The 25,322-nt window shown below is 39.4% G+C and overlaps 1 protein-coding gene across 1 annotated transcript in view; it reads right to left on the bottom strand.

Moving 5' to 3' along the window:
- Positions 1-691: 691 nt before the first annotated feature.
- Positions 692-25,322, bottom strand: part of LOC143214010 (CCR4-NOT transcription complex subunit 6-like) — a 591,839-nt gene continuing 567,208 nt past the window's right edge. The window contains exon 8 of the mRNA XM_076434478.1: positions 692-25,305. Coding sequence (XP_076290593.1) covers positions 25,300-25,305 — 6 coding nt within the window. The 3' untranslated portion in view covers positions 692-25,299. The remainder of the gene's footprint in view (positions 25,306-25,322) is intronic.

The raw sequence follows: 25,322 nt of genomic DNA, 5'->3' as shown, positions 1-25,322 counted from the left end.
TCATCGAAAGAAGAATGAAATTTTTATTTAGATCCTGTGTCTTGCAACCAATACAAACATTTCCATAGGAAAGATCGTGTTCTGACTTAAGGCGGTGGACTCTAGATTTTTCGTTTTCAGTAGTCAAAAGCGCTAAACAAAAGATCAGTCTAGGCCACGATCGCCCTCGTAAGGCGTAATTTGTATTATTCAGCGGTTGTATGCTTCCGAATAATGCAAATTACGCCTCGTTAACGAAAAAATAGGACTTTTGAGGACGATAGCGGCCTAGATTGTTTTTTTTTCTAGCGTTTTTGGCTACTGAAAGACCCCATTGTTGTATTATATTATCGAGAAAGAAGAACGCGCATCCCAAACCCTTGCAATCCTGGAAAAACGAGTCTACTCCCTTAAACGGAATAACAATTTCTCAACAGGTGCAACGGAGCACGAATTGAGGGGAATGCAGTTACCCTCTCTCTGCCAGTACCGTGTCACGTGACCGAACGCGTGGCGGAAGCGTGGGGGAACAGCGTCGTAGAAGGGGGATACGAATCTTAATTTGGCGACCCCTACCGCGAGGCGTACAAGGTTCTGGAACTCGTGGTGGGGATTGTGCTGGTCACGTAGAAACAAAAGAAGATCAACGCTACGAATCATTACGATCGTTATATCTTTCGTCGCACAACCTCGATTTTTGAGAATTTTACGATTCTTCTATTTTATTATACTGCTGATTGTTCTTGCATTCCTATATCCCTTCTTCTCAAGCTATTTGCTATGTCCGTCCCTTCTCACTCTTCTCATTTGTTCCACTGCTGCTCGACCCATCTCATTTCTTTTCAGATAATTTTCTCTTTGCTCCCGAAAGCCGTCCGAACGAGAACTGTAAAGCCATTTTGACATCTGAGAAATACACGGGTGCTTATTTATTCCACTATACCGAACTTCAGTATATCTAATTTGTGGAAAACAGTTGGAGTTTCTATTCGCAGGATTTTTTGAACTGTTTTGAACTGAATTTGGGCTGTTGTTAGTGTCAAAGGGGGTGACAACTAACAAATTGAAGCGCTCGAATGAAAAGCTGCGGTTTCAGTATTCAAATACCGTTTGGGAACGATCAAGCGCAATGCAAGAAGATTCCATTGTATCGGATATCCGGTCTGAAGAGCGTTTCCAAGCGCCATTACAGATTCCACTAAAAGAGTGCGCGCCTTTGAATTCTTTCCGTTCTCCGGGCCGAACGTCCGCTCTTTCCCCCTATCGATTCCTTTCGACGCCGATGTATTAGTCTCCCTTTTGCCCCAGCATTCGTATCGTTGGACCACGCGATAACGATAGATTTTATTACGGCTCGTAATACGTTCTCATTACAGGACGTGCTCGGAAGGTTGAATGGCGCATCTGGTGCGTGTGTATGTCGGTCTCTCGTAGGTCACTCCTCTCTCCTAACGAGTCGCTTGGTTTCCCATGCAAGCGGAATGGAAAGAAGATAAATTCAATCGATAAGCACAAGCTCTTCTTCCAGCCCGGAGAAAAAAAAAAACGATTTAATAACGCGCCAAGGATTTATCCGGGACGCGAAATCTGGTATTCCCCTCGCGGATAATTAATTCTGCCCGCGTGTGTTTGTTGGTTTACCGGCCTTACACTATCGCTTCGCTTCGGGATCGCCGGCTCGATCACGGCCCGGAACTTGAGTACCGATTTTTTTCGAACGATAGAACGGACATTTTTCCGATTGAAAGGTGTAAAACGTCATACGGACACACGTGTTTCCATCAGCTGTAATCTAGTTTCACCTGGCAACGAGGTTTCTGGTAGCTGCGCTTGTACAGGGTGTTCAAAAACTGGAGTTTCTTGAAAGGGCAGATTCCTTAGGTCATTCGAAAGAACTTTCTCCTTTGCGGAAATCTACCTTCGCGGCTTTTTGAAGGAGTTACCAACGCAAACGAACGGATTCGTGTTATTAACTCCTTAACGAAGCTTAGGCGGACATTTCTGCGAAGGAAAATGTCTTGTTCAAATGCCTGACTGCAAATCGCCTCGGAAACCGCCTCTTTCAAGGAAGTACAACATTTCTGGAACTAGTGTTGGGCACAAGACATCAACAGATGTTTCGCGTGGTATTTGAAATTGAAGAATTTTGGAGAAATTAATAATAAGAATCTCAAATGAAGAGACTTAACGTTAATTTCATTTCAATTCACAAAATGAAGAGCTCAATGGTCCCGCCTGAACAGTGAGGTCTATTTGAACAGAGGATGTATGGTCACCGTACCTACAGCAGTTTTAAACGGAAGTTATTTTCGGAACCGTTCCAAGCCCCGGTGCAAAGAATCATCCCGGTCCGTGAATAGAGAATTGATGGGGTTCCCGAATGTACGTGAAGGACTGGCAGGACGGACTGCGTTGTATCGGTGAGACTTGTAATGGTATTCCAGATGGTCGTAAAGCTGTCCGCCGCTGGTGGAGCCGCTGTCCACGAACAACATTCCAAGGGCTATCGATATCTAGCGTCCGTAGTAACGTCGAGAGTGCCGATCGATGAATTACATCGGACCCTCCCTGTTAACTACCAACGCCGCTAAACCGAATCACCCTTCTTTCCCCGATCGATACGATCGATTCGATTTGCAACGCGAGAAACTTGCAACTGCCGCGCCGTGCTGGTCCGCGCCCCATGATCGCTGATAAACCTCACCCCCTTGCTCCATCCCATGCGATCCGAACAGTATCTTAGACGACTTTCGAACGTGTGAAAGTTTTGCTCGGGGTCACGGTCTTTCAATTTGTCGGGGAGGGGGGGGGGTGAATAAACAAGGTTACGAATCCTCGCCGTACAATATAGAGTCGCCAGATTAAGTGTCCCCTCTCTACATTCCCCTTCTATAAACGATATTCCTCACGCCCGGTCACGTGATGCGTTTCGTACATGTATCACGATGTCATGTGACTAATCCGGTACTGGCAGAGAGAGGGTAACTGCATTCCCCTCAATTCGTGCTCCGAATCTCAGGGTTGAGCAATTGAATTGTTATTCCGTTCTTTCAAGGCGGTAGACTCGTTTCCAGAATTGCAAGGGTTCGGAATGCGTCTTCTCATTTCTCGATAATATATTAGATGATTGCATAAGTTCGTGCCCGATTTGAAAATAGATTTCAATGGTTAAATTTTAAAGATTTGATTAAAGATTGTTGTTAAACTGAAATTAAAAAATGTTTAAATTTTCTATAATTAGAAACGAATGGTGACTATATGTATATAATTGATTAATAAAGTTGTATTCTTTAAAATTTAACCATTAAATTTTATTTCCAAATCGGGCACGAACTTGTGCAATCATCTAATACAAAAATGGGATTTTTCAGCAGTCTAAAGCGCTAGATAAAAAATCAATCTAGGCCGCGATCGCCCTAAAAAATGTCCTATTTTTACGTTTACGAGGTGGAATTCACATTATTCGGAAGCGTGTGCTGTCGCAGCTTTATAAAAATAGCTACATGCGCAAATTATGCGTCGTAAACGAAAAAATAGGACTTTTGACGGCGACAGTGGCCTACATCGATCTTTCATCTAACATTTTTGACTGCTGAAAACCCCCACTTTTGTAGTATCCCTTGCAATCCTGGAAAAACGAGTCTAGCCCATTAAGTTAGAACACGACATTCTTCTTTTGTTAGCTGCGAGCCGCAAGTTGCCCACGCCTGCGGTAACGAATTGGACAAGAACATGAGTGGAGCCACCTCGCATAATAAACCAGACGGGAGAAATGCGAAAAGCGGGGCCCGTCTGGCCCTCCAGCGAGCCAGAAGTTGTGGGAGGAAAGGGAATAAGTCCTGGACGTGTGGTTTTTTTAGTGGGTATGTATTGAGGAAACCGAAAATCTGTTTCCCTGAGTCCCGTACTACTTTCCTTTGGGGGGGGGGGGAGGTTAAACTAAAAAGAAAAGGCTCGCAGTAAGGTGTTAAAGATGACTGTTAATTACGGAATGGATGATATTTGCCATTGTTGTAATACTGAGCAATCCTAATAATTTTCGACGATAGGGTCTGAAGCCCGTAGCTACTTTGCAACGTCGCGTCGCGTCGTATGAAAGTTTTTCGAGAAGTGGAAATTTGGCGTTCTGATGAATTTGTTTGTTAAATCTAATGCATTTTCAGGCTAGCTTCAGAATACATATTCATTCGAACATATTAATGTGCAAATATACAGGAATTAGTCATGTAACAGCTATTTAGAAATGTATACAGCATGATCAACCATTCAATGTTTAATTTATGTTTGGAACCGGATTACCCAAAGCAATATATTATTAACAATTAAACAGCTAAAGTAAATATGACCATGTAGGATATGATAAAATCAAAAGTTTAGTAAACTCGGGATCTTTATGCAAAATCAAAATGTTTGTGCACCCGTTGCCAGACACACGAGCTAAATATAAATTTATATTTTTCACTAATAATTTCAATGTAGTGAAAATAATATATTAACACTACCAAATTGCGCCCACTCATTTCTCTAAAAAGAAGTGCATAAAATCCGGAATCTACTAATAAGACACTTAGTTTGGTCTATAGTAGAATCGATCGTTAGCAGATGATCATTCTACATATTATGAAACAACCGGTATAATCATCAATTAGGGCTACGCGTTTCAAAAGCATCCCCTCCCCCGTATACCGAGCTGTATTCAAATGAAATATTCACGAATAATTGGAGTGGCGTAACGAGTGATTGGTAAGTGAAAATACGAGGACAAAGAGGCAGCGAACCTTCGCTGTGCAGCAATAAAATGGTGAATTGATATGGATTGAGGGAGGGAGAGGCACTGTGGCATCGATTATTATTTATGATTTTCATTTCCGACACAGGTTGAGATTGCGATTGTAATTATAGAACGGAAGTGGACTTTAAAATATTTCAATGGGCAATTGAGAGTGGTGTTGTTAACAGTGTCGCCGGATCAGGGGAGGAAGCACGAATTCAGGGGACAAAGTTACCCTCTCCCTGCCAGTACACGGACATGGGTCCCATGGAAATCACCTACACACTTTGTGATCCCTGTTTTTGAAAGCACTACCACTATTTTAGCGGAGACGAAAACTAACTAGTCGGCGGAAGTTCGAATTAAGCTTGGAAAAGTCAAATGTACGCTCGATTGTTCCTCTCCTATGAGATCGTCGAATCTAATTACCAGTTGCTGTCCAATTAATGGACACGGTTAAACAGAAGAAGCACGAGGCAGAACTTTTCCTTGATACCTTTGTGAGATTAATGTTTTTTTTTTTGCCCCGCGTGTGTTACGAAACAGCACGTGCAATTATAATAAAAAGGAACCGAGAGGTGAAGTATCTTGCTACACCGAGTCAGAATGTCCTTTCGGATTTCAGCGTAATCCTTCCGCTTCCAGGACACCGTATAATTCGGTTGGGCAAGATTCAAACTGCATCCGTTACGGGACTTTCGTTGCGGATCTAGCGTACCGTGACGCCTTTCCGCGAGCGGAGCTTTGGCGAAAAGTATAATTGGAACCGGTGGACAATTCCTGTCGAGAGGCTCTCGTTAAGATTCTTCTTTAAACCGAGACTCGATTCGTCGAGGTTCCCGTCCAATGAGAAATAATAAAACTCCCGTCGGGATATTTTTTCTTTGCGCACACACCCGTCGACCTCTTCCATCCTATTCAATAACTCGTCGATTGTGTCTTTCTGTTTTGTTGATTACATTGTACAGTAATGATTGTACAGACATGGATCGACTGAGGCAATAGTAATTCAGTCGCATAACTATATGGTTTTTCATGATTTTCTTATGAAACATTCACAAACACATTCGTAACATTTTTCTGATTAAAACGAGTCCGAACACGATAGGATTCGGATCATATTTACTCGTTTAATTCGCGATAGGGGGTAGAACATCGATTATCCTAACTAATGATGAATCATTAGATTGAAATCTTTACTGGTTTGTAATGTTTGTATAGTGAATCGTGTTGTACATAATAAGGACTGCTTTACATTGATCTGTTCACATGCGAAACATGAGAGAATTTAGAGACCCTCGGTTCGGATAATCGAGGTTCTACTGAATCGTGTATTAAACAAGTAAATATGATTCGAATTGCATCGCGTTTGGACTCATTTGAATCAGAAAACTGTCACGAGTGCGTTGGTAGAAGTTTCATAGGAACATAATTAGAAAAATGTTGTTATTAATTGTCACGAACATCGTCTCTCATGCAACGTATCATACAACGAACATCATTCACTTTTCATAGGTAGTATTAAGGATTTCATTGTTAAAAAGTGCATCTTGTTTTGTTGTACGAAAGTGACCATCGCCAAATTCAAAAGAGTCCTTTCATTATAGAAGATATGGTTCTCATTGTTTCCGTTACCGAATAAAATCGGTTAACTAATTAATTAACCGAATAAACGGCTAACCTTCGAAAATCACACCAAGAATTGCACGACGGCTACGCAAAATTCCGCGTAGAGTCATGATGGCCGTTTCGCAGAGTGTGCGGTGGAAACCAGCGGTGATTCAACCGGCCAATTACGCGTGAACGCAAAATATCCCTAGCGTTACATATTTATGGGAGCAATTGCCTTCTCTATGCGCGCTTCTCGGGCCGTTTTCTTCTTCTTAGCTTCGAGTAATCCGATATGCAGATGCACATGTGCATCACACGCGGTCCGTCGAGGAAGAGGATGCAAGTGCAACGATTCATGGAAAGGTCACGCGGTAATAATTAAGTAGACGCCGCAGTGAAATAGAATTTTAATCATCTTAACTAAATATATCATATTTAGCGTTGCACAGGCTGAGTCAGGAAACCAATTTTCCCCTGCGGCTTTACGTATTGCACGCAGTATGCGGCACGGGTAAAGGTTGAGGTACACACCAACGATCATATCGAAAGAAAGCTTCAAGTTCGTGCTATAAAAGTATGGTAGACTGAAAAACTTATCGACATAGTATAGGGTGTTCTAAAATTATATACAAACACTGTAGATTCCGTACTTCTGGATAGATGGAAATCTGTTAAAAAAATGGACCGTAGAATTGACATTGACAATTCTTTTCAAGAATATTTCTTTTTAATTGCATCGTGTAGTACTCATCGCGAAGGAACCACGGGTCTCAAGTCGTTCTCTTAGGAAAGGACTTTAAAGTTTCGTAAACTATTTTATTTACAAACAACTTATTAACAAAAATTTGTTTAGCAACAGCCTAGTATAACAAACTAAATAATTGTCCTCTCCCTCAACGAGAACGATGATTGTTTCATGCACTATGTACTGTGTTTGTAAATGGTTATTGAATTAATTAAATTCTCGTTAGATTAACTCAACATCGAGATACATAAAAAGATCGAATAAATTGAATTTAAATCGCTAGCACATTAGAGCTTTCGCTTCGTATGAAATTCTCTCGTTTCTAACAATAAGTCGACTTATCGCGAACCAACTTTGCTCGAAATTACGGGTCCGGAACGAATAGCTCCGAAACGCTCCAATTTGAATGCTAGAGCAAACGGACGCTAATTAGTTTATTTACAAACAACTTATTAACAAACATTTGCTTAGCAACAGCCTAGTATAACAAACTAAATAATTGTCCTCTCCCTCAACGAGAGCGATGATTGTTTGATGCACTACTGTGTTTTGTAAATGGTTATTGAATTAATTAAATTCTCGTTAGATTAACTCAACATCGAGATACATAAAAAGATCGAATAAATTGAATTTAAATCGCTAGCACATTAGAGCTTTCGCTTCGTATGAAATTCTCTCTTTTCTAACAATAAGTCGACTTATCGCGAACCAACTTTGCTCTAAATTACGGGCCCGGAATGAATAGCTCCGAAACGCTTCAATTAGTTTATTCTAGTACACGCCGCTGTTTGTATTTAATAAGGATTGAAAGTATATTGAAAGCCGCCGCTGCTCTATGATACAATTTCATGTAGCTCAGTGTGTCGGAAATTCCACGAAATTTCTAAATAGGATTAACTGCTTGAAGAAGCCCGTTGTTCTACCGAAAGCGATATGTTCTGTATTCAATTTGTTTGAATATCCCGACATTAGCGTATTATAAAAATAATACAGGGATTAGCACTTTAATGCCATCAGAGTGGAGGGATCGTGAGAAGGGTAGACAGCTATTATGACTGACGACGTCTCCTTTTTCCGAAAGCTGCAATATTCTTCCTTTCCCTCCTGTTATCCTTGTCTATTCACACTTGTTCTTTATTATCATCTTTATTTATTCGTTTAGAAACATCTCCTCACTTTCGCACATCGTCGCACGGCGATTGCTATCTCTCAAACGAACGAAAACCAGCCCCAATTATATCCTTCACCAGGTTCAGGTGTATGATACATTGTTGCGGGCGCTTAGACAAGAAACTGGTCGACGAAAATTATTGCCACAATTAAAATGCCTTATTTGCGTGTGGAACCTATTTCGTGTGCGAATAAATAATACTTCTCAGTCAAAATCGTTTTTATCCTGTTGTAAATCTACACTAACGATGATGTAACGTGCCTCGTTGCAAAATAACTTGATGAAAAATATGTGCCCCTTTTGATACCGTTCAACTCTAAGTGGAAAAGGACTATAATTAGGGATGGGATCAAGTACCTCCAAAACAGGTTCGAACCTTGATTGATGGAATTCAAACTCTCTATAAGTAACAGTTCTCTGAATCTCGATCGACAATTGTTTAAACTACAATTAATGTTATCGGCGCACTGGTTCGATCAAAGTACCAATTTTCATATTGGTATTTCAACAACTGCAGTTGTGCTTGAGTGAGTTCAAAAGATTCATATTTGGCGCCATTTATCGATTGGCGAATACAGAGATCTTTGTTCTTCGATTCGTTTTCAGTTCAAATCTTCACGGTTTACCCAGTCCACATGTCACCAGCATGGAGCCAACACGTTGTTCCATAACCCTTAAGAATTTAAATTAATACATTTTTATAAGCATGTGAGTTTTTACACACTTTTACTTTCTGCTCGTGTGAAAACACGGTTGCCTAACCATGTAAAATGTCTTTGATTAATTCTTACAGACGCAATTACGGAAATTTTCTATTCTTGAAAATGGTCTGAATTGAGACCGAAACACGTTGAATTAAATTTCATGTGATATTTTTGCAAATTTGCTTATTTTCCAATTGATGGAACCAGTGCGCCGATAATATTAATTGTAGTCTCTATAAGTACTTCGAAAAAAAATAGTACTCCCAAGTATACTGGAACCTTTGCCAGACAGTTTCGAACCCTTTACAAGTACTGTGGTAAACGTAAATAATACTTGCAAGTATACTCGAATCTTGGTCGAACAGTTTCGAAACTTTCGAAATTTTTATGAATGTCGTTACGAATTTCCGTATTCTTGCACGCTCCGTGGCAACGTAAGGCTGTTCCGGCGCGGCGTCTGTTTACTTTTTTTTTTGTAAACACGCTGTGGAGATGAGGGAGAAAACGGGGTCTCATAATTTTACATGCTTCTACCGATGATTGTAGTTTGGAATGTACTTTGCGACAAAAACTGATATATTATATCGAACATTATCTAGGCGATGTCGAGAACAATCATTTGTACATGTTAACTGCATTATTGGATCCACGGTTCAAAACATTAGCTTTTTCTAAAGATGAATCTATCCCTCGAGCACGGGATGCCTTGACTGATATAGCCACTAATTATATTAATAATGATAATTCATCTACAACATGTGATAGTTCACAGACGCGGATGTCCGAAAATCGGCACAACAGCGAATTATCAATTTGGTCATCCTTTGACAATGAAATAGCAATTACAAATAATACGATACCTATCCGATCGTCTGCTGTGTTGGAAGTGGAAAATGATCTAAAATCGCAATATTTAGAACGCAAAGAAGACCCGTTATTATTTTGGCGTGAAAATTCAATCAAGTACCCCATTTTATCAAAAATTGCACGTGACTATCTTTGTACAATGGTCACTTCTGTGCCTTCAGAAAGAGTTTTCTCAATAGCAGGAAATATCATGGATAAAAAAAGGAATAGGATAAAACCAAATATTGTAAATGAAATATTATTCTTAAATAGTTACGAATTTAATCAAGAAAGTGCTTAAAATCTACTATGCAGTTCTGATTTCCAAGATTCGAGTACTGCTTGTGATAGTTTCGATTACTTTCAACATCGAAGTACTTATAAGTATCTTTTCGAAACTTTTAGGTAGTCATTCCGAGGTTCGATAACTACTTGTATAAAACGAATACTTATCAAGTATAATCATTGAAACTTTTATTGCTTTTAAGTAGTAATCGAAACCCATGAGATGAAACTTGGTTATTATTATTTTAAGCAATATAAAAATGATCCGGCTGAATTGCAACAAACTGGACGGAAATAGACGATTAATTTCTGTCTTAATATGTTTAATAGATTGTAAGCAATGTAACTCGTGTAAATTCTTGTAATGTTCTTACAGTTTTCAATGACACCTATTAATTTCTGACATAAATTCATGAAATCCAGTTATTACGAAAGAGATCGGAAAATGTTGTGCTATTTGGCTGTTTAATATAATTAAACTCTATCGCATTTGTAACTTGATTTACGTTTCACTCCTCCACTTTCTTAAATGGCGTCCTTTCTTGTACATCAGTCAATGCTCCTCGATATATCACGATTCCATTTAAGAAAGTGGAGGGGGTGAGACCTTGAAATCTTTGGAGCACCACCACCTATAAAAAAGTGATTTGTAGCCACATTATAGTACCGTACAATTTCTCGTATAAATTAGTTTTCAATACGTGGAATAAATAATACAAATAATAGTATTACCGCTTCACCACTTCTCAGACTTTTGAATTTATATTCTGTCAGAGTAATTTGCATTCTTTCGTTGGCTGCGTGTCTCTGGGCAACGGCTGAAAGAGTTATACCAGACTTCAGGTTAGCATCGCCCAGGGACACACTAAGTCTCCAGTTAATTCAAATAATTCCCGTCGGATTGAATTTGTTGTAGCTACTCGAATGGATCGGAGAGTCTCGGTTCGAGCATTCGATCCGGGCGATGCTCGACTCGCTTTTGCCGAGGGCTGTAACAGCTCTATGTATTACAAGTGTGCTCACGCGATCTAGCGAGATAATTATTACGATGAAGTATGCAGTTCGTCAAGTGATACGCGAGCAATTGCGTGCAACTTCACCGCGAGCAATCTCAGCGGGGGGTTCGGAGCGCGAGATAAAGAGAGCGTTATCGTCCGAGCCACGGTGTTATTATTCCCCGGTGATTATTATTCTTGCCGCGGTGCGTATACAAGTCTACTAGGAATGCCCTTCCTAGAAGTGATATTTAATTAATGCCCGGTGAGCATCGACCGCGGCAACATGTTTGCCATGTTACTTTATACTTACGAGCGAATTTATTCTCACCCCTATCGCGATACAACGTGACAATTATTCGACTCCCCTCGTGGCGAAATTACTCGCGGAATACGCCTCAATGTCTCAATGTACGCGAAAACTTTCCGAGCGAAATATGCCGTTCATATCGTGTGCGGATGCTATTCCTTGATATTATATGTATAATATAACTTTCGTATAACTTTTTCCTTATGAAACTTTTACCTACATTTTCGTGATAGCTTTATGGTTCAAACGAGTCCAAACACGATACAATTCCGATAATATTCACCTGTTCAATCCACGATTCAGTAGAACCTCGATTATCCGAACCGAAGGTTTCTAAATTCATTTGCGTTCATTTTACAGTTCAATGTAAAACAATCCATATATGTACAACGTGATTCACTGTACCAACCAGTCACGATTGAATCAGTAGTTGGGATAATCGATGTTTTACCTTATCGCGAATTAAACGAGTAAATGTGATCCGAATCCTATCGTGTTCGGACTCATTTTAATCAGAGAAATATCACGAATGTGTTTTGTGAAAGTTTTATAAGATAATCATTAAAAAGCACATAGTTGCTGTATGTAATAGTAATAGATAATAGACCAGTTATACAGTGCTAAATTAAATCTTCACTGAAAAAGCAGAAGAGAGTTCAGATGCCAGTTCGGGATAATCGAGATAATCAGGATAATTAAACAAGTGAATATCATCCAAATTGTATTAATCGCTTAGAGATAGTAACTTATAGTATTAAGTAAACTTATTGATATTATAGGGAAACTAGTTTTCCTTTGAATTTCCTTTAACAATCATTAAGAAGTTTGCGCGCACAACATAACAATAAACTTATTTCGTTAAAAGTTATCGAAAAGTTAGATCGAAGTTGCATGTAATGTTTCTATACAATATTATATGCAAAAATGTATAGAAAATTTAGTATAGAAAAAAGTGACAGTTATAGAACTGATGTAGAAGCTGAACTAGGAACCTCCAGAAAAATGTTACAGTTATAGAACTGACGTACGCTACTGTGCAAAAGAAAGAAGCACCCAGTATAATTATAAGATATAATGACAAACAATATCTTTATGTAGAAATTGTATTGTGCAATGATTGATTTATTGCAAATCAAATAAGAACACAGTAAATTTTGAAAAAGGATACCGCTGTTTAATTGAATAGTTCTGAGAGAAATTCACTGTGTTTTTATTTGATTTTTTACGCTTTTCTTCTTCCTTTCTTCTTTCTTTTACACAGTAGTTTAGAAGCTGATCTATTGTAAAATGGTTTGGAGCAATTGCAAGAGGCAAAGGTAAAAATTTCTTTTTTATTTAACGATCTTAGTAAATCGGAAATAATATATCGAAGTTCCCCTCATACCGTTCAAAACAGCACCAACCTCGTTTCAGCTCTATAAACGCATAAAATCCGCAGTCTGCTAGTATAGTTTGAGATGTAGACCCTCCATAACTGTTCTACATAGTGAAGGTTTTTTGTAATTCGTTCAAGACCCGAAACCGATATCGTAACGGTTCACAAGCTCTGCACATAACATAGGTTTCTATAGTTTCCTGCCAGTGCCATATAGTATTGTCGCGGTGTCTATGTCTATCTATTGTAAGCTGCAACCGCATGTAGCTTAACGTATCACGGAAACGAGCGTCCATAAGTACACGTGATCACAAGGAAGCGTTGATGAAGAATAAAACGATCGTACATTGTTTAGCAGTAGTTCGAAGGAACAATGTGGGTGCCGTTGAACACTGCAACGAACGCCTACCTCAGCGCCGGCTCATTGTACACGGCCGCGAAGTCTTGCTTCGGACCGCATAAGTCGCTATTACCGTATCTCGTGTCCCGTGTCTGCTTTGCATACAAAAAGTGTGGGCGCATTGTCACGTAAATTAAGATATAAATACAGCTTGTAAGATAATGATGGGTCTGGAGATCATCCGGTGATGATCTCGCGTACCTCTGTCGAAGTTCATTTACATAAATTCAATGAACAGACAAAGACCACTCGCGATCTAGAAACGCGACAACGTGATATACGAGGTGTGATCAGAAAGAAGGGACTCTGTTTCTCCTTGCAAAAATGTAAGATCAAGCTTGATGGCTCTGCTGATCGAGGGCAACTCCCTTCTTCTCCGCTGATTCGCGACCCCCTCCACTAATACACCGGTTCCCCCACTATCGACTATTTCATACTGCCCCTATCGTACTTTCTATACTTGGGCCTAAATAAGAAGGTACTTGTTCTGCGCATGTTGTTGCGCGTCAGCCATGAAATTCATGGCGTCAGCCAATGATCGCGTGGTCGGCGGAGTGCGAGTAGGGGGATTAGCCAATGAGCGAGTTCCATTAGAGTCATATGCGCAGTAGAGTCTTAATTCGTCGGCTAGTAAGTACCTTCTCTTATTTGGGCTCAAGCATATACCCTCCTACTCTCCCCAACTCAGGAGTGGGAGAGCTCAGGAGTAGGGAGAAGTAACTTCTTCACCTCGATTCGTGCTCCCTCCACGTGTTTATGGAGTTAAAAGGCCACTAGGAAAATTGCGAGGTGTATCATTCATTCCGCTGAGATCGAGGACAACCCCCTTCTTGGCCGCTGATGTTTCGCGACCCCCTCCACCAATACACCGGTTCCCCCACTATCGACTATTTCATACTGCCCCTATCGTGCTTTCTATACCCTCCTACTCTCCCCAACTCAGCAGTGGGGAGGGCCCAGGAGTGGGAGAGCTCAGGAGTAGGGAGAAGTAACTTCTTCACCTCGATTCGTGCTCCCTCCACGTGTTTATGGAGTTAAAAGGCCACTAGGAAAATTCCGAGGTGTATCATTCATTCCGCTGAGATCGAGGACAACCCCTTTCTTGGCCGCTGATGTTTCGCGACCCCCTCCACCAATACACCGGTCCCCCCACTATCGACTATTTCATACTGCCCCTATCGTGCTTTCTATACCCTCCTACTTTCCCCAACTCAGGAGTGGGGAGGGCCCAAGAGTGGGAGAGCTCAGGAGTAGGGAGCGGTAACTTCTTCCCCTGAATTCGTGCCCCGTCCAGGTGTTTATGGAATTAAAAGGGCCGCTAGGACAATTCCGAGGGATATCATTCATTTCGATCAATAGCAAAGTCACGGGCTGTGACTGCTAAGAGAAACTAGCGCAGGATGAAAAGAAAGAATCCAGCAGGCAGCTGTCTCGATGATTCGCGCGTGCTTTATGGAGCGTGCGAATAAAGCGGGACCGAGGAGCATTGCAAATATGAGCTTTCCGCGGTCGTAAAGGACACACAAGTGACGCTTTCCAATGTAGGAATATCGTCGCGGCACTCTCGTAATGGCGGTCGTCGTATTCTATCTCCCTCTCTCATCGTTTTATGCACGGAAATCTTCGCGGAGGTGGTGAATTCCACATGTACGCTTCCTGTAAATCATTTTACGATCTTTTGCTGGCTACCGTGCTGGCAACGATACAGCGGCAAGGGATTTCAGCGTATTTACACTTGTCCTTGAATAGGTCGCCACTGTGGAAGCATTGTAACATTACCATGTCGACATGCTTGACCTGCACTGCGATCTTCTCAGAGGAATTTTCAATTTTTCGAATATTTTCTACACGCGGGCGAGACACACTATAAACACTTCTTATGCGTATCTCGGAATACAATTCTAGATTCTTTTCTCACACACGTTGAGGATGTCAGTGTTTTACTTTCGATAAGGTTATTACAAGAAATATTTATTTGGTCCCTGTGTAGATGCTTGTAAAGATTGCCAGTCGACTCGTGAACTATGAAAATACACATTTTTTATTCGACAATGTTCGAAAAGGCTTTATCGGTCAGTAACACAAATATTGACAAAACTTTTGGATTATTTTTCGTGGAATTTTCACGAGCATGTTCGTAGCACTTTCCTGATTGAAATGATACCAAACACGACGCTATCTGGTTCATATTTACTTGTCCAATTTTTAAATCTCCATTAACCGAACACGTGTTCCACGTTCGAACAGTTCGATCTGAAGTGAGCGATATACAACACGATTCATTGTATACGTCAATACAGATTTAAACAATCATTTATAAATTCTGTTAAATAATCAACGAGCAATAATACACTGCGAACTATGTCATGTTTGGTCTCATTTTACTCAGAAAAATGCGAGGAACACGTTGACGAAAATTCCACGATATAATCATTGAAGGGCAAAGAGGTTATCGAAGTAGTATTACTTTACTGTATCATGTTTCTCGGAGTACGACGACTATCCTGTACATCCCATGTATCGAGAGAGACATCCCTGTATTGTTGCTCTTCTTCCTGCTGTTCGCACGAGAAGAGTCGACGAAAATCGTGCCTGTCAATCAACAACATTTCACGCCGCACGACATCCCCCCAGTTAGATATCTCGGTGCGTGAAACGAGAAAAGAGCGGTCGAGCAAAAGACTTTCGCGTAAACGCGAAAAAGAGTCGGTTTCGTGGTATTACTGTATTATCCGAAGCGACAATTTGTGTCGGCGTCAGGGCCGTATACTGGAGATTGATATCCCCACTGAACCAACAAATAGCTACAATTCGTCCCTTGAAAACCGTAATACGCATCCGCTTGGTTGCCTGCCGAGGTTCATGTGCATCTCCTGTTTCACGCGTGCACACGTGTTGGTGCATACATTTCGTACACGTGCACGCTCGCTGGACATCTACAGGCTGCCCCATAACACGTGCAAAACCACTTAGGGCATTTGACGCGCGGCAATTCCAAGAAAATAGATTTTAGTTCTCTCGAACAATTTCTGTCTTTATTCGCAACTATGAAGCCATAACCTCGTGCGTTACCGCACTCTTCTTCGCTACACTTCTTGCAACGGTGCACGTTTCCACCCTGCTGGAAACACTCCTCGAGGACAGACGCGTTAAAAAACATTTCTGGAAAGAGAAGGTATACTATAGAATACATTTTACAACCTGTTTGAAGCGCCCAGAACGGACAAATTCGAGTGAAGTCTCGATCTAAGAAAACGGAAACAATTACAAAACTTCTTTATTCTTCATTATTTTTTTACGGGACCTTCACCTACGTATTTGTGGCATTTTTCTGAATAAAATAACACTAAACACGGTATCATTTGAACTGTATTTAGTGGTTTACAAATATAGTAGAACCCCAGGATCTAAGAAACAGAACTCGTGGGTTTTCCTTAGATCAAGGCTTTGCTGTACATATTTCCTTACGTACTTGGTTCTGCAACTGCAATTTGGGACATTACGCAACGTTAAGTTATTTAGAAGCACTTATTTTAACAGAGATGGTGCACTTGAGCTGTACGGTTCCCCGTAAAACCAAAGATTTTATGGGGCATCCTGTATAGCACGTATGACACCAGCCGCGTATTTATGTATAAATATACATAGACCTTGACAAAGAGACTCGCATGCTGCTCCACATGTACGAGCGTAACTTCTGGGTGGCAGAACGTAATTACCATAAGTCGTGAAATATGACTTCATGATGACGCGACGGTACGACAAATGGAGCAGGGCTGCCCCATAATGGCGACCGACATTGCACCCTTTAGTTCCCTCTTCTTGTCGATGCTATTTGCTTCACGTAGCTAACGTAGTCGTCGGAAATAAATCTTTATTGAACAGGCAAGACGGAAGAAATAATTACACAGAGTTTATTACAGGCGTCACATTAACGACAATGGATAAAACATTCTTACGTTGTAAACGGCACTGCACGCAACTGCTTTTGCGAGTCAACAGTTTCAGTTTAAGACGCATTTACGAACATACGCGCCAGGATAAGAGAAAGAAAGAGAATCAAACGGGACGCGCTCGAGCGTTTCTGAAATTAGGTTTGCACCAAGGGGGACGCTTTGAGTAGATTCTCATGTAATCGAAAATAGACACAGCTTAGCGGATCGCGGTTCATGATTCTGGCTAGCCAGCCAAACATTACCGCTGCGTGGCGGGCATTAATTAATTCGATACACTCGATGGGAATACACGCAATTGCGGTGAATTCGCGTCAGATATGATCGTGGTCGGAAACACGCAAGTAGCCCTAAATGCCGTCGTTGAAAGTTGTCGCAGACTCGATCAATGCCTGGTCAATTTCAACGATATTTCAATCTCCTACATTGCCGTCTGCGACATTCTCCGAGACGCAGCTTCACTAACTCATCACGTCCATAATATTTAATAACAGGGTGTCCTAATTCACAGATCCTGAATATCCTCCTTTTTATTTGGTTCGACACGCCAAACCCAATGATAGGCAAATCATTTTTCTTTATTGCAGTTTTTTTTCCATATTTCTGTTATCAACATGTATATTGGAATACTGTGTGTAATTGTATTACCAAGTGTTCGTATATATAATATACATTGTTCATTAATATACATTGAATACAAGTTATAATTAAGTGATAGAAATCTTAGATTGTTTTACCATGTGTCCATTGTTTCTCATAAATGCATAAACTTCGCAGTCTATTTATAAGTTCTCTTCAAACTAAAGCTTTCATTTTTCAAGAACCTTTGTCTGTTCTCATTGGACCTTGTGAGAACGATTATTTAAGAAAGTTCTATGATCCACGGTTTGGATAGAATCCACGAAAAAGTTCACGAAGAAGCGATTTTCGATCCCTGATTTGTACAAACAGGCCTAAGCAATTCTTCCCTGCTACCAGTGCACCCCCTCAATTCGTGCTTCCCCCCCCTCATCTGTCGACACTTATCGGCCTTCTATAATATACACCCCTAATCTCCCCAACCTCCTCCTACACAGGAGCTTGGTGGGGAAGACCCAGGAGTAGGGAGCAGAGCCGCCAGATTAAGGGGTAACGCCACTCTAGACAGAAAATGCATTAAAATCTGCGGGATTTTTTCTTAGATTTTTTCTCTACTTTGGGCCATCATATTATTAGATATAAACATAATCTCGTTAACCTCGTGAGAAAAGCGCACTTGCGTCTAACCTTCCTGTTTAGTATGAGCCCTCACCCAGCCCAGAATTTGCTTAAATAAGGTCAAACAACGTTCAGTACGGGACCCATATTTTCGACCCAAAATCTAGTAAGATTCTAGGTATTTTATAGTTACAAATCGAGCCTATACTAGCCCCTTAAAGACTATTCTAAAGCGACCGATGCTTACAGAATGGTATCGATGGAAAAAGAGATATGGCGGAAGCGCCAAGTATCCTACAGTCGTCTTGATCGTCGTTCGAATTTGAATTTCACGGTTACGTCGAAGTTCGTCGAAGAATAGTTTGCGGAACGATGTCGACGGTGAATAGAGCGCAACGCCGCGCCGTACGAAAACAATGTCTTTCTGCGTTGTTTGACGTATTTCATAGTTCGCCGTTGCATGTCTTGGAGGGCTGTTTTAGAGTCACTTACCGCGTTGCTTGAAAGATATGCAAAGCGACAATGAGAGAGAGAGAGAAAGAGACGAGAGAAACAGCGTAACTGCAAGAGAAACGGATTCACGTTCCACCACACAGCTCATTAGCAGTCCACTTTACCACTGTGTTGTGCACACCGGATGCGTTCTTTGTTAAACGTGATAGCCTATTATAAAACATAGAAATATTTACGCCGACTGACGACGACAGCCTGAAGACACCGAAGTGTCCGTTCCGTGTTCTTTCAACTTTTAATGGCTCCTTTGAGGATTTACATGTAGAAGATGAGTCGCCTAACTTCGCGACTTTCAACTGTACGGGGGAACACTCGCCGCAGGAAAAACACTCCGTACGAAAGTTCCACGGTATCAAGGAGAATATGTAAAGCAATAATTCGGTTCTTACTGCTTTCCATTTTTGTTACGATAAACGAAGGTAGCTTCAATTCTTTCATCTTTATCCGCCGCTGCTTTTCTTGACTTAACATGTCCACCATTTGTCTAGATAATAGTCTTATCGTTTTATGCTACAATGTTATTGCAAATATAAATATGTGGAACTATTAAATTTTATTCATTCATATTATTTAGATGAAAATCTCGCAAAATCAATTGACAAACCTTCGCAGTCGGAGCTATTTTAACTCGAAAATTAAGTATTTCTTCCGACGCAGAATAATTTTATTGTCATAATTACTGAATTCTTTAACAAACGTTTTGCTCTGTTAGTGCTTGTATAAATTATTCGGCACTATTATTATTTTGTAACAAACTAGTTACTTTCAAAGAATCGTCGGAAACTCTGCCTCAATTAACACCGTGAATAAAGCTAATTTAATTTGTTTTATGCAAAACTTGGAATATATGAAATTGGTAGCAAATATGTATATTAATCCCGCATCCCATAGAAATAAGATAAGATAAGATTATCCATACGTAAATGATCCTATCAAATATTTACAAATGGTCGTACACGGTAGTGTTTAAGAAAATAAATTATCTTTGTAAACGTATTTCTTATAAGATGTTAGACATTATCGCGCTGTAAGATGCTCGTTGTGCTCGACAGAAGCTGTAAATGAGTAAGGCACTAATTCTTTACGATGTTGAGTAACAGTAAAAGCTACAACATAATAATCGTTTATGGCGCGCGCTATATAAATACTGCTTTACAAGATAAACTGTAGCTGTATCATTACGAATAACAGTTCTAACTTGAATTGAGGGGAAAAGAACCCTCTCTCTGCCAGTACCGGATTAGTCACGTGACCAGTAGCGGAAGTGTGGGGGAATAGTGTCGCAAAAAGGGAAAGTCTCGACACTAAACCTACCGACCATCAAAAGTGACTAATGTGTATGATATTATAAAAATAAGAACATTAAATTTATATTTTGTGCGATTTTTACTATATAATATATACTGGAGTCAATAAATATATTCAATCAATTCCTATGAAAACACCTTTACAATCTCAATAATTGTCCAATAAAAAATCAAAAATGGGTCATTTGACCCGTCTGGCGATTCTGGCTCGAACAAACAAAACATTGTTTTGCAAAACCACAAAACTTACAGAAAAGCTATTAATATCAGAACGTGCCCCTCTCGATATCATTTAACATTAACAAGGAGAGGTCACAGTGGTGGGGTCGTCAGTTTTAATTAAAGATTTTTTGACGAATCTAGAGCAAAAATAATCAGACCCATGTCCGAGCGTTTTTGACAAATTCATTATTTATAAAGATGATTAACATTTAACTTTATGATATCCAGAAAATATCTTGATACAGTATTTTATCGATAATTGTCCTCAACACGGGTCTGCTCAGGGACAATTATCCGTCAGGGATACTATTCTTTGATTTTTGCCGAACGTAGAAAAGGATAGTGGAGATCGAGAGTAAAAACTTCTTTATTATTCATTATTTATTGATGGGACTTTGACCAACATATTCGTCGCACTTTTCTAATGAAAATGATACCAAATATGATATCATTCCAATTATATTTACTTGTGCAATGAACGATGAACAGCGGAGAGTCGCAGCGCGCCGGCACAGTTCAAAGAACTTGACGTACGCTGTTCTTCCTTCTAAATATTCTTATATTCATTGTAAATATTATCGGAATTATATCATATTTGGTATCATTTTCATAGAAAAATGCCACGAATATGTTGGTCAAAATCCCGTAAAAATATAATTAAGCATAAAGAAGTTTTGTCATTGGATTAGTGTGGTCTCACCGATATACCCGAGCCGTATGATGTCATACTTCTCAGTGACCGAGGCCTCTCGAGCTTCTTGGCCCCTCAAGAGGGTACATCCCGTAGGAGTGGGGATAGTTCTGAGCAGGGCCCGTTCTAGCGGTTACGACGCCCCGGGCAAAAAAACAAATTGCCGCCCCTTTTTAAGCACTAAGCACCGCGCTGAACAAAATGACTTTTTTTTTTTAGCAAAATTGTCTGGCAAGGGTAGTCTGAAATTTTCTATTAATGGAATATGTAAAACATCATTATATTTCTCACACTTACAGCCAAAGTCAAAATGGCGCCCCTAAATTTTTGCGCCCCGGGCAGATGCCCGGGTTGTCCCCCCCCCCTAGAGCGGGCCCTGGTTCTGGGACAATTGTCGGCCAGACATTTGGTACATTTATCGATAAAATACTGTATACATAATTTTCTGCTGCGAATAATAATAGTCGTGTAAATCGAAATGGTAATACGTGATGACCCGCTCTGTACAATTGTATTATTTCTGCCGAGACGATCATAGTTTAAATATGGACAATTTCCCAGGAACGGGAACATCAATGTTGAAATACTCTTCGGATCGACCGGATGTAAAATTGAATTTGTTTTTTTTTTGCTCGCGAGAAGTTAAAAGCCGAAGGGAAACGGCGTTACGAAATTGAAATGTAGATAGAAAAATTTCGAGCCGGGATGAAACCCCGATATTACCGCACAAATTTATTGATAGACAGAATATTTTTATAATCGAATTTTTCCTAAAAATTCGCAGCGGTCGTTCCCGAGCGACGCGATAGTTTAATAATCGAGAATCATTGAGCAGTACGGCTCATTCTGGAAAATATTGGGAACTTTTATTAAAACGTAACGCGAAAATGTAATATTAGGTTTACAGCAGCGTAGAGTCCTGTCGATTTCCAATTCCGGCAGATAAAAAAGGATATATATGAAGCTCTCTCTCGCTCTCTCTCCCTTTTTCCGGGAACGCGAATATTGACTGCCAGTCCCATTTAGTTCAAGTCGTTCACCCGGCCGTCCCGTCGTCTCTTTCCGGCCTGGATGTTTGTCGAAGTCGAACCATCTGCCGCAATTGTACTTTCGAGGAAACTTTGAATGATTCTGTCCCGATTCCCGTCTACGTATGTATTCCCGGTATTTCGTCCCGCCGTGATTTTTACCTTGCTTGATGTATCGCCATTGTTCCCGCTTTTTTAGGTTTTGTTTCAAGAAAGATCGTTCGATTTTCGAGGATAAAGTTTGCCGGCCGTGCAGGACGTTTTCAGAAGAAGTAGACGGACAGACGTCGTCTAGATCAGTGGTCGGCAAGCTTATTACTCAAAAGAACCAAATATCAGCGGTACAACGATTTAGATTTCTTCGGAGTTGTGTAGAAATCAATTCTTCACGATTTTGAGGTGAAATATGTATTTTACTGGAGAACAAAGAGCCTGATTATTATCAAACTATTATATATAACTAGACTGCGGATCTTTATGAATTTACAGCAAAAATTTTTAAAATAGAAGATGAATATATGATTTCTCCTCTATTAAAATCATTAAGAGATGAAATGACATTTTATTTAGCTTCTGTTTCTTGCAGTCGATGTAAACAATTTTTATTTTGCATACAGATCCTCAATCTGATTATTTAGAACACATTGACATACACTACTGTGTAAAAGAAAGAAGCACCCAGTATAATTATAAAATATAAGATATATAAGATATAAAGGTAATTATAAGATATAATTGTAAGATATAAAATATCTTTATGTAGACATTGTATTGCACAATGATTGATTTATTCCATTTAAAGTATTCGATAATCTGCAATAACAAACATTCTCAGAACTATTCAATTAAACAGCGGAATCCTTTTTCAAAACTTACTAAGTTCTTATTTGATTTTTTACGCTTTTCTATTAAATATGGCCGGGTGCTTCTTTCTTTTGCACAACAGTGTACATGTAATCCATGAGAAGACAGTTTCTCGAGTGCATGTTATATGTATAATGCATATTTAAACTGGCGATTTAAAAATGTTGAGTCACAGGTGTGCAGAGGATTAGATCCCTAGTGGCACAAAATATTGTATACACATTCATGTGGTATTAAAAAGAGATTCAATCTGTCTTTAATATTCAAATATTCAAGTAACAAATTATTTTTTTTTTAAATATGCACCAAATATCTATTTTATGTTACGAGAAAAATATGTTTTTCTAAATATAAAATGAATCTTTATGTAATATTCGAAAGAGAATTTTTTTTTTTAAATATGCAGGAAATATTTTATGTTTGGAAAAATATTTGTTCCAGAGTATGCTGGAAGACATACACATCTTTCATATTACGAATGAAATATTGGTTTCAAATGTAGAATAAATTTTTATTTAATATTGCAAGTATATAAAATGTTTACTTACGTTATTGAAATATTGAATTTATATTTTTTTAATATTTACTTTATATTTTTTACACATCTAGTTTATATTCTCTGAACATTCAGCTCATATTTTCTAAACATTCAATTTATAAATCTTGCACATGTGTTTAAAATAAATCTCTATTTAATATTGTAAGTTAAATGTCTACTTATGATATTTAAATATTCAATTTATATTTCTCGAATATTAGTTTCACATTTTTCAATATTCACTTTATATTTTTTAAACATCTAGTTTATATTCTCTGAACATTCAGCTCATATTTTCTAAACATTCAATTTACAATTCTTGCACATGTGTACAATATTTAGATCGAATATTTGTCTCGTATGATAAAGTGTGGCTTAAACAATATTTTTCCAATATTTGAAAAAGATATTTAACCAATATTTTTGTGCTACTGGGGGAAGAACATAAGCACGTGTCAAAAGCGTGCTCAAAATAATTGCGAAAAAGAGCGATAAAAATTTGCTGCGATCACAGCCAGCATAGAAAAGAGCCAGCGATCCGCGACGGTGTGGTGGTGGAACAGAAGAAGAAGTTAGTTTATTGTTCGCGGTCATCGCTCATCTATCTCCCCCGCCGGGTCCATACCGACAGATCTTGCAAGTTGGATGACGACAATGTAGAGACGTTGCTCACTATTGTGCGCGCAGTTTCATCCGGAGATGTATTCGATCTACGCTTTAGGGCATGCAACGAGCGCGTCATCACTGTTATCGGAATGTATCTATTTTTACGGAAACACGTTGGGAGTAGACGATTCTCTGATATCGAATGACGTGCAAGGTAAAGCAACGTCATTTTCTGCCCTGGCGAAGAATATACTGCGGTAGACATTAGAGAGCTTGCGTAGACTGTTTCGAAGGTTTCTTTGGAGGTATTTGTACGGTCACTGATCAAAGGGTCTGATGTCTCGTCGCTTGCATCGCGCAGCTCAGCACATTGTTTGGCTCCCCTAGTAGCATTTATGATTGGCATTTTGTTGTGCTTTCGTTGAATATTGATTGGCAAACCGTTAGGAATGTCGCCTTTTTATGCAGGTGATCCAACTATCATGGCTAGACTGCGTATTTTATGCATTTATGACAAAAATGAGTACGTACAATTTAAAGCAGTGGACAAGTAACAAATTTTTGAGTACATCAATGTGTTCGTTTCAGCTAAATAGAATAATTAAAACAAGAATACAATTTTTATTAGGTTCCTGTGTCCTGCAATCAATGCAAACATCTTTTATTTTGCATAAAAGGACCTCGATGAGCCGGATCCCGATTATAAACGAATATGCGTTTAAATATGATTATATTATGAAGGGAAATAAATTTTCAAAAATAACAAATTTATTTTTGAATATAATATACATTTTTAATGATTTCCCTCGGGCCTTAATTTATCTGAGCTGTTTGTCTCCCGATAAAGCCTAATCGAGGACCTATTGTATATTACAAATAATATACAGTGACTCCCACTAATATTCGGACAATCTTAAAAAGACCATAACTTTTGTAATATTGGAATATAAGACTTTAAATTTTTGGAGAAGTTAGAATAATTGGTTGGCTACACAACGTGACAAGAATTTTTGAAAAAAACTGCAAGTCGTTGGAATTGCAGAGAACATACTAAAAGTTGTATTTTTCAACTTTTTAATGTGGTTTTACAAATACAAGCAATTCCGATCATTGTCAGAAATATTACGCAAAACACATACCTCACAGCGGAAAAGGACTATGTCTACCACATAGCAGAATCGCAATTAGTCATACCTGGAACAGAAAAAAAG

This window comes from Lasioglossum baleicum, chromosome 12, assembly GCF_051020765.1.
Source record: "Lasioglossum baleicum chromosome 12, iyLasBale1, whole genome shotgun sequence".
In the NCBI taxonomy this organism is placed as follows: domain Eukaryota; kingdom Metazoa; phylum Arthropoda; class Insecta; order Hymenoptera; family Halictidae; genus Lasioglossum; species Lasioglossum baleicum.
This window is presented reverse-complemented; position numbering and strand designations above follow the sequence as displayed.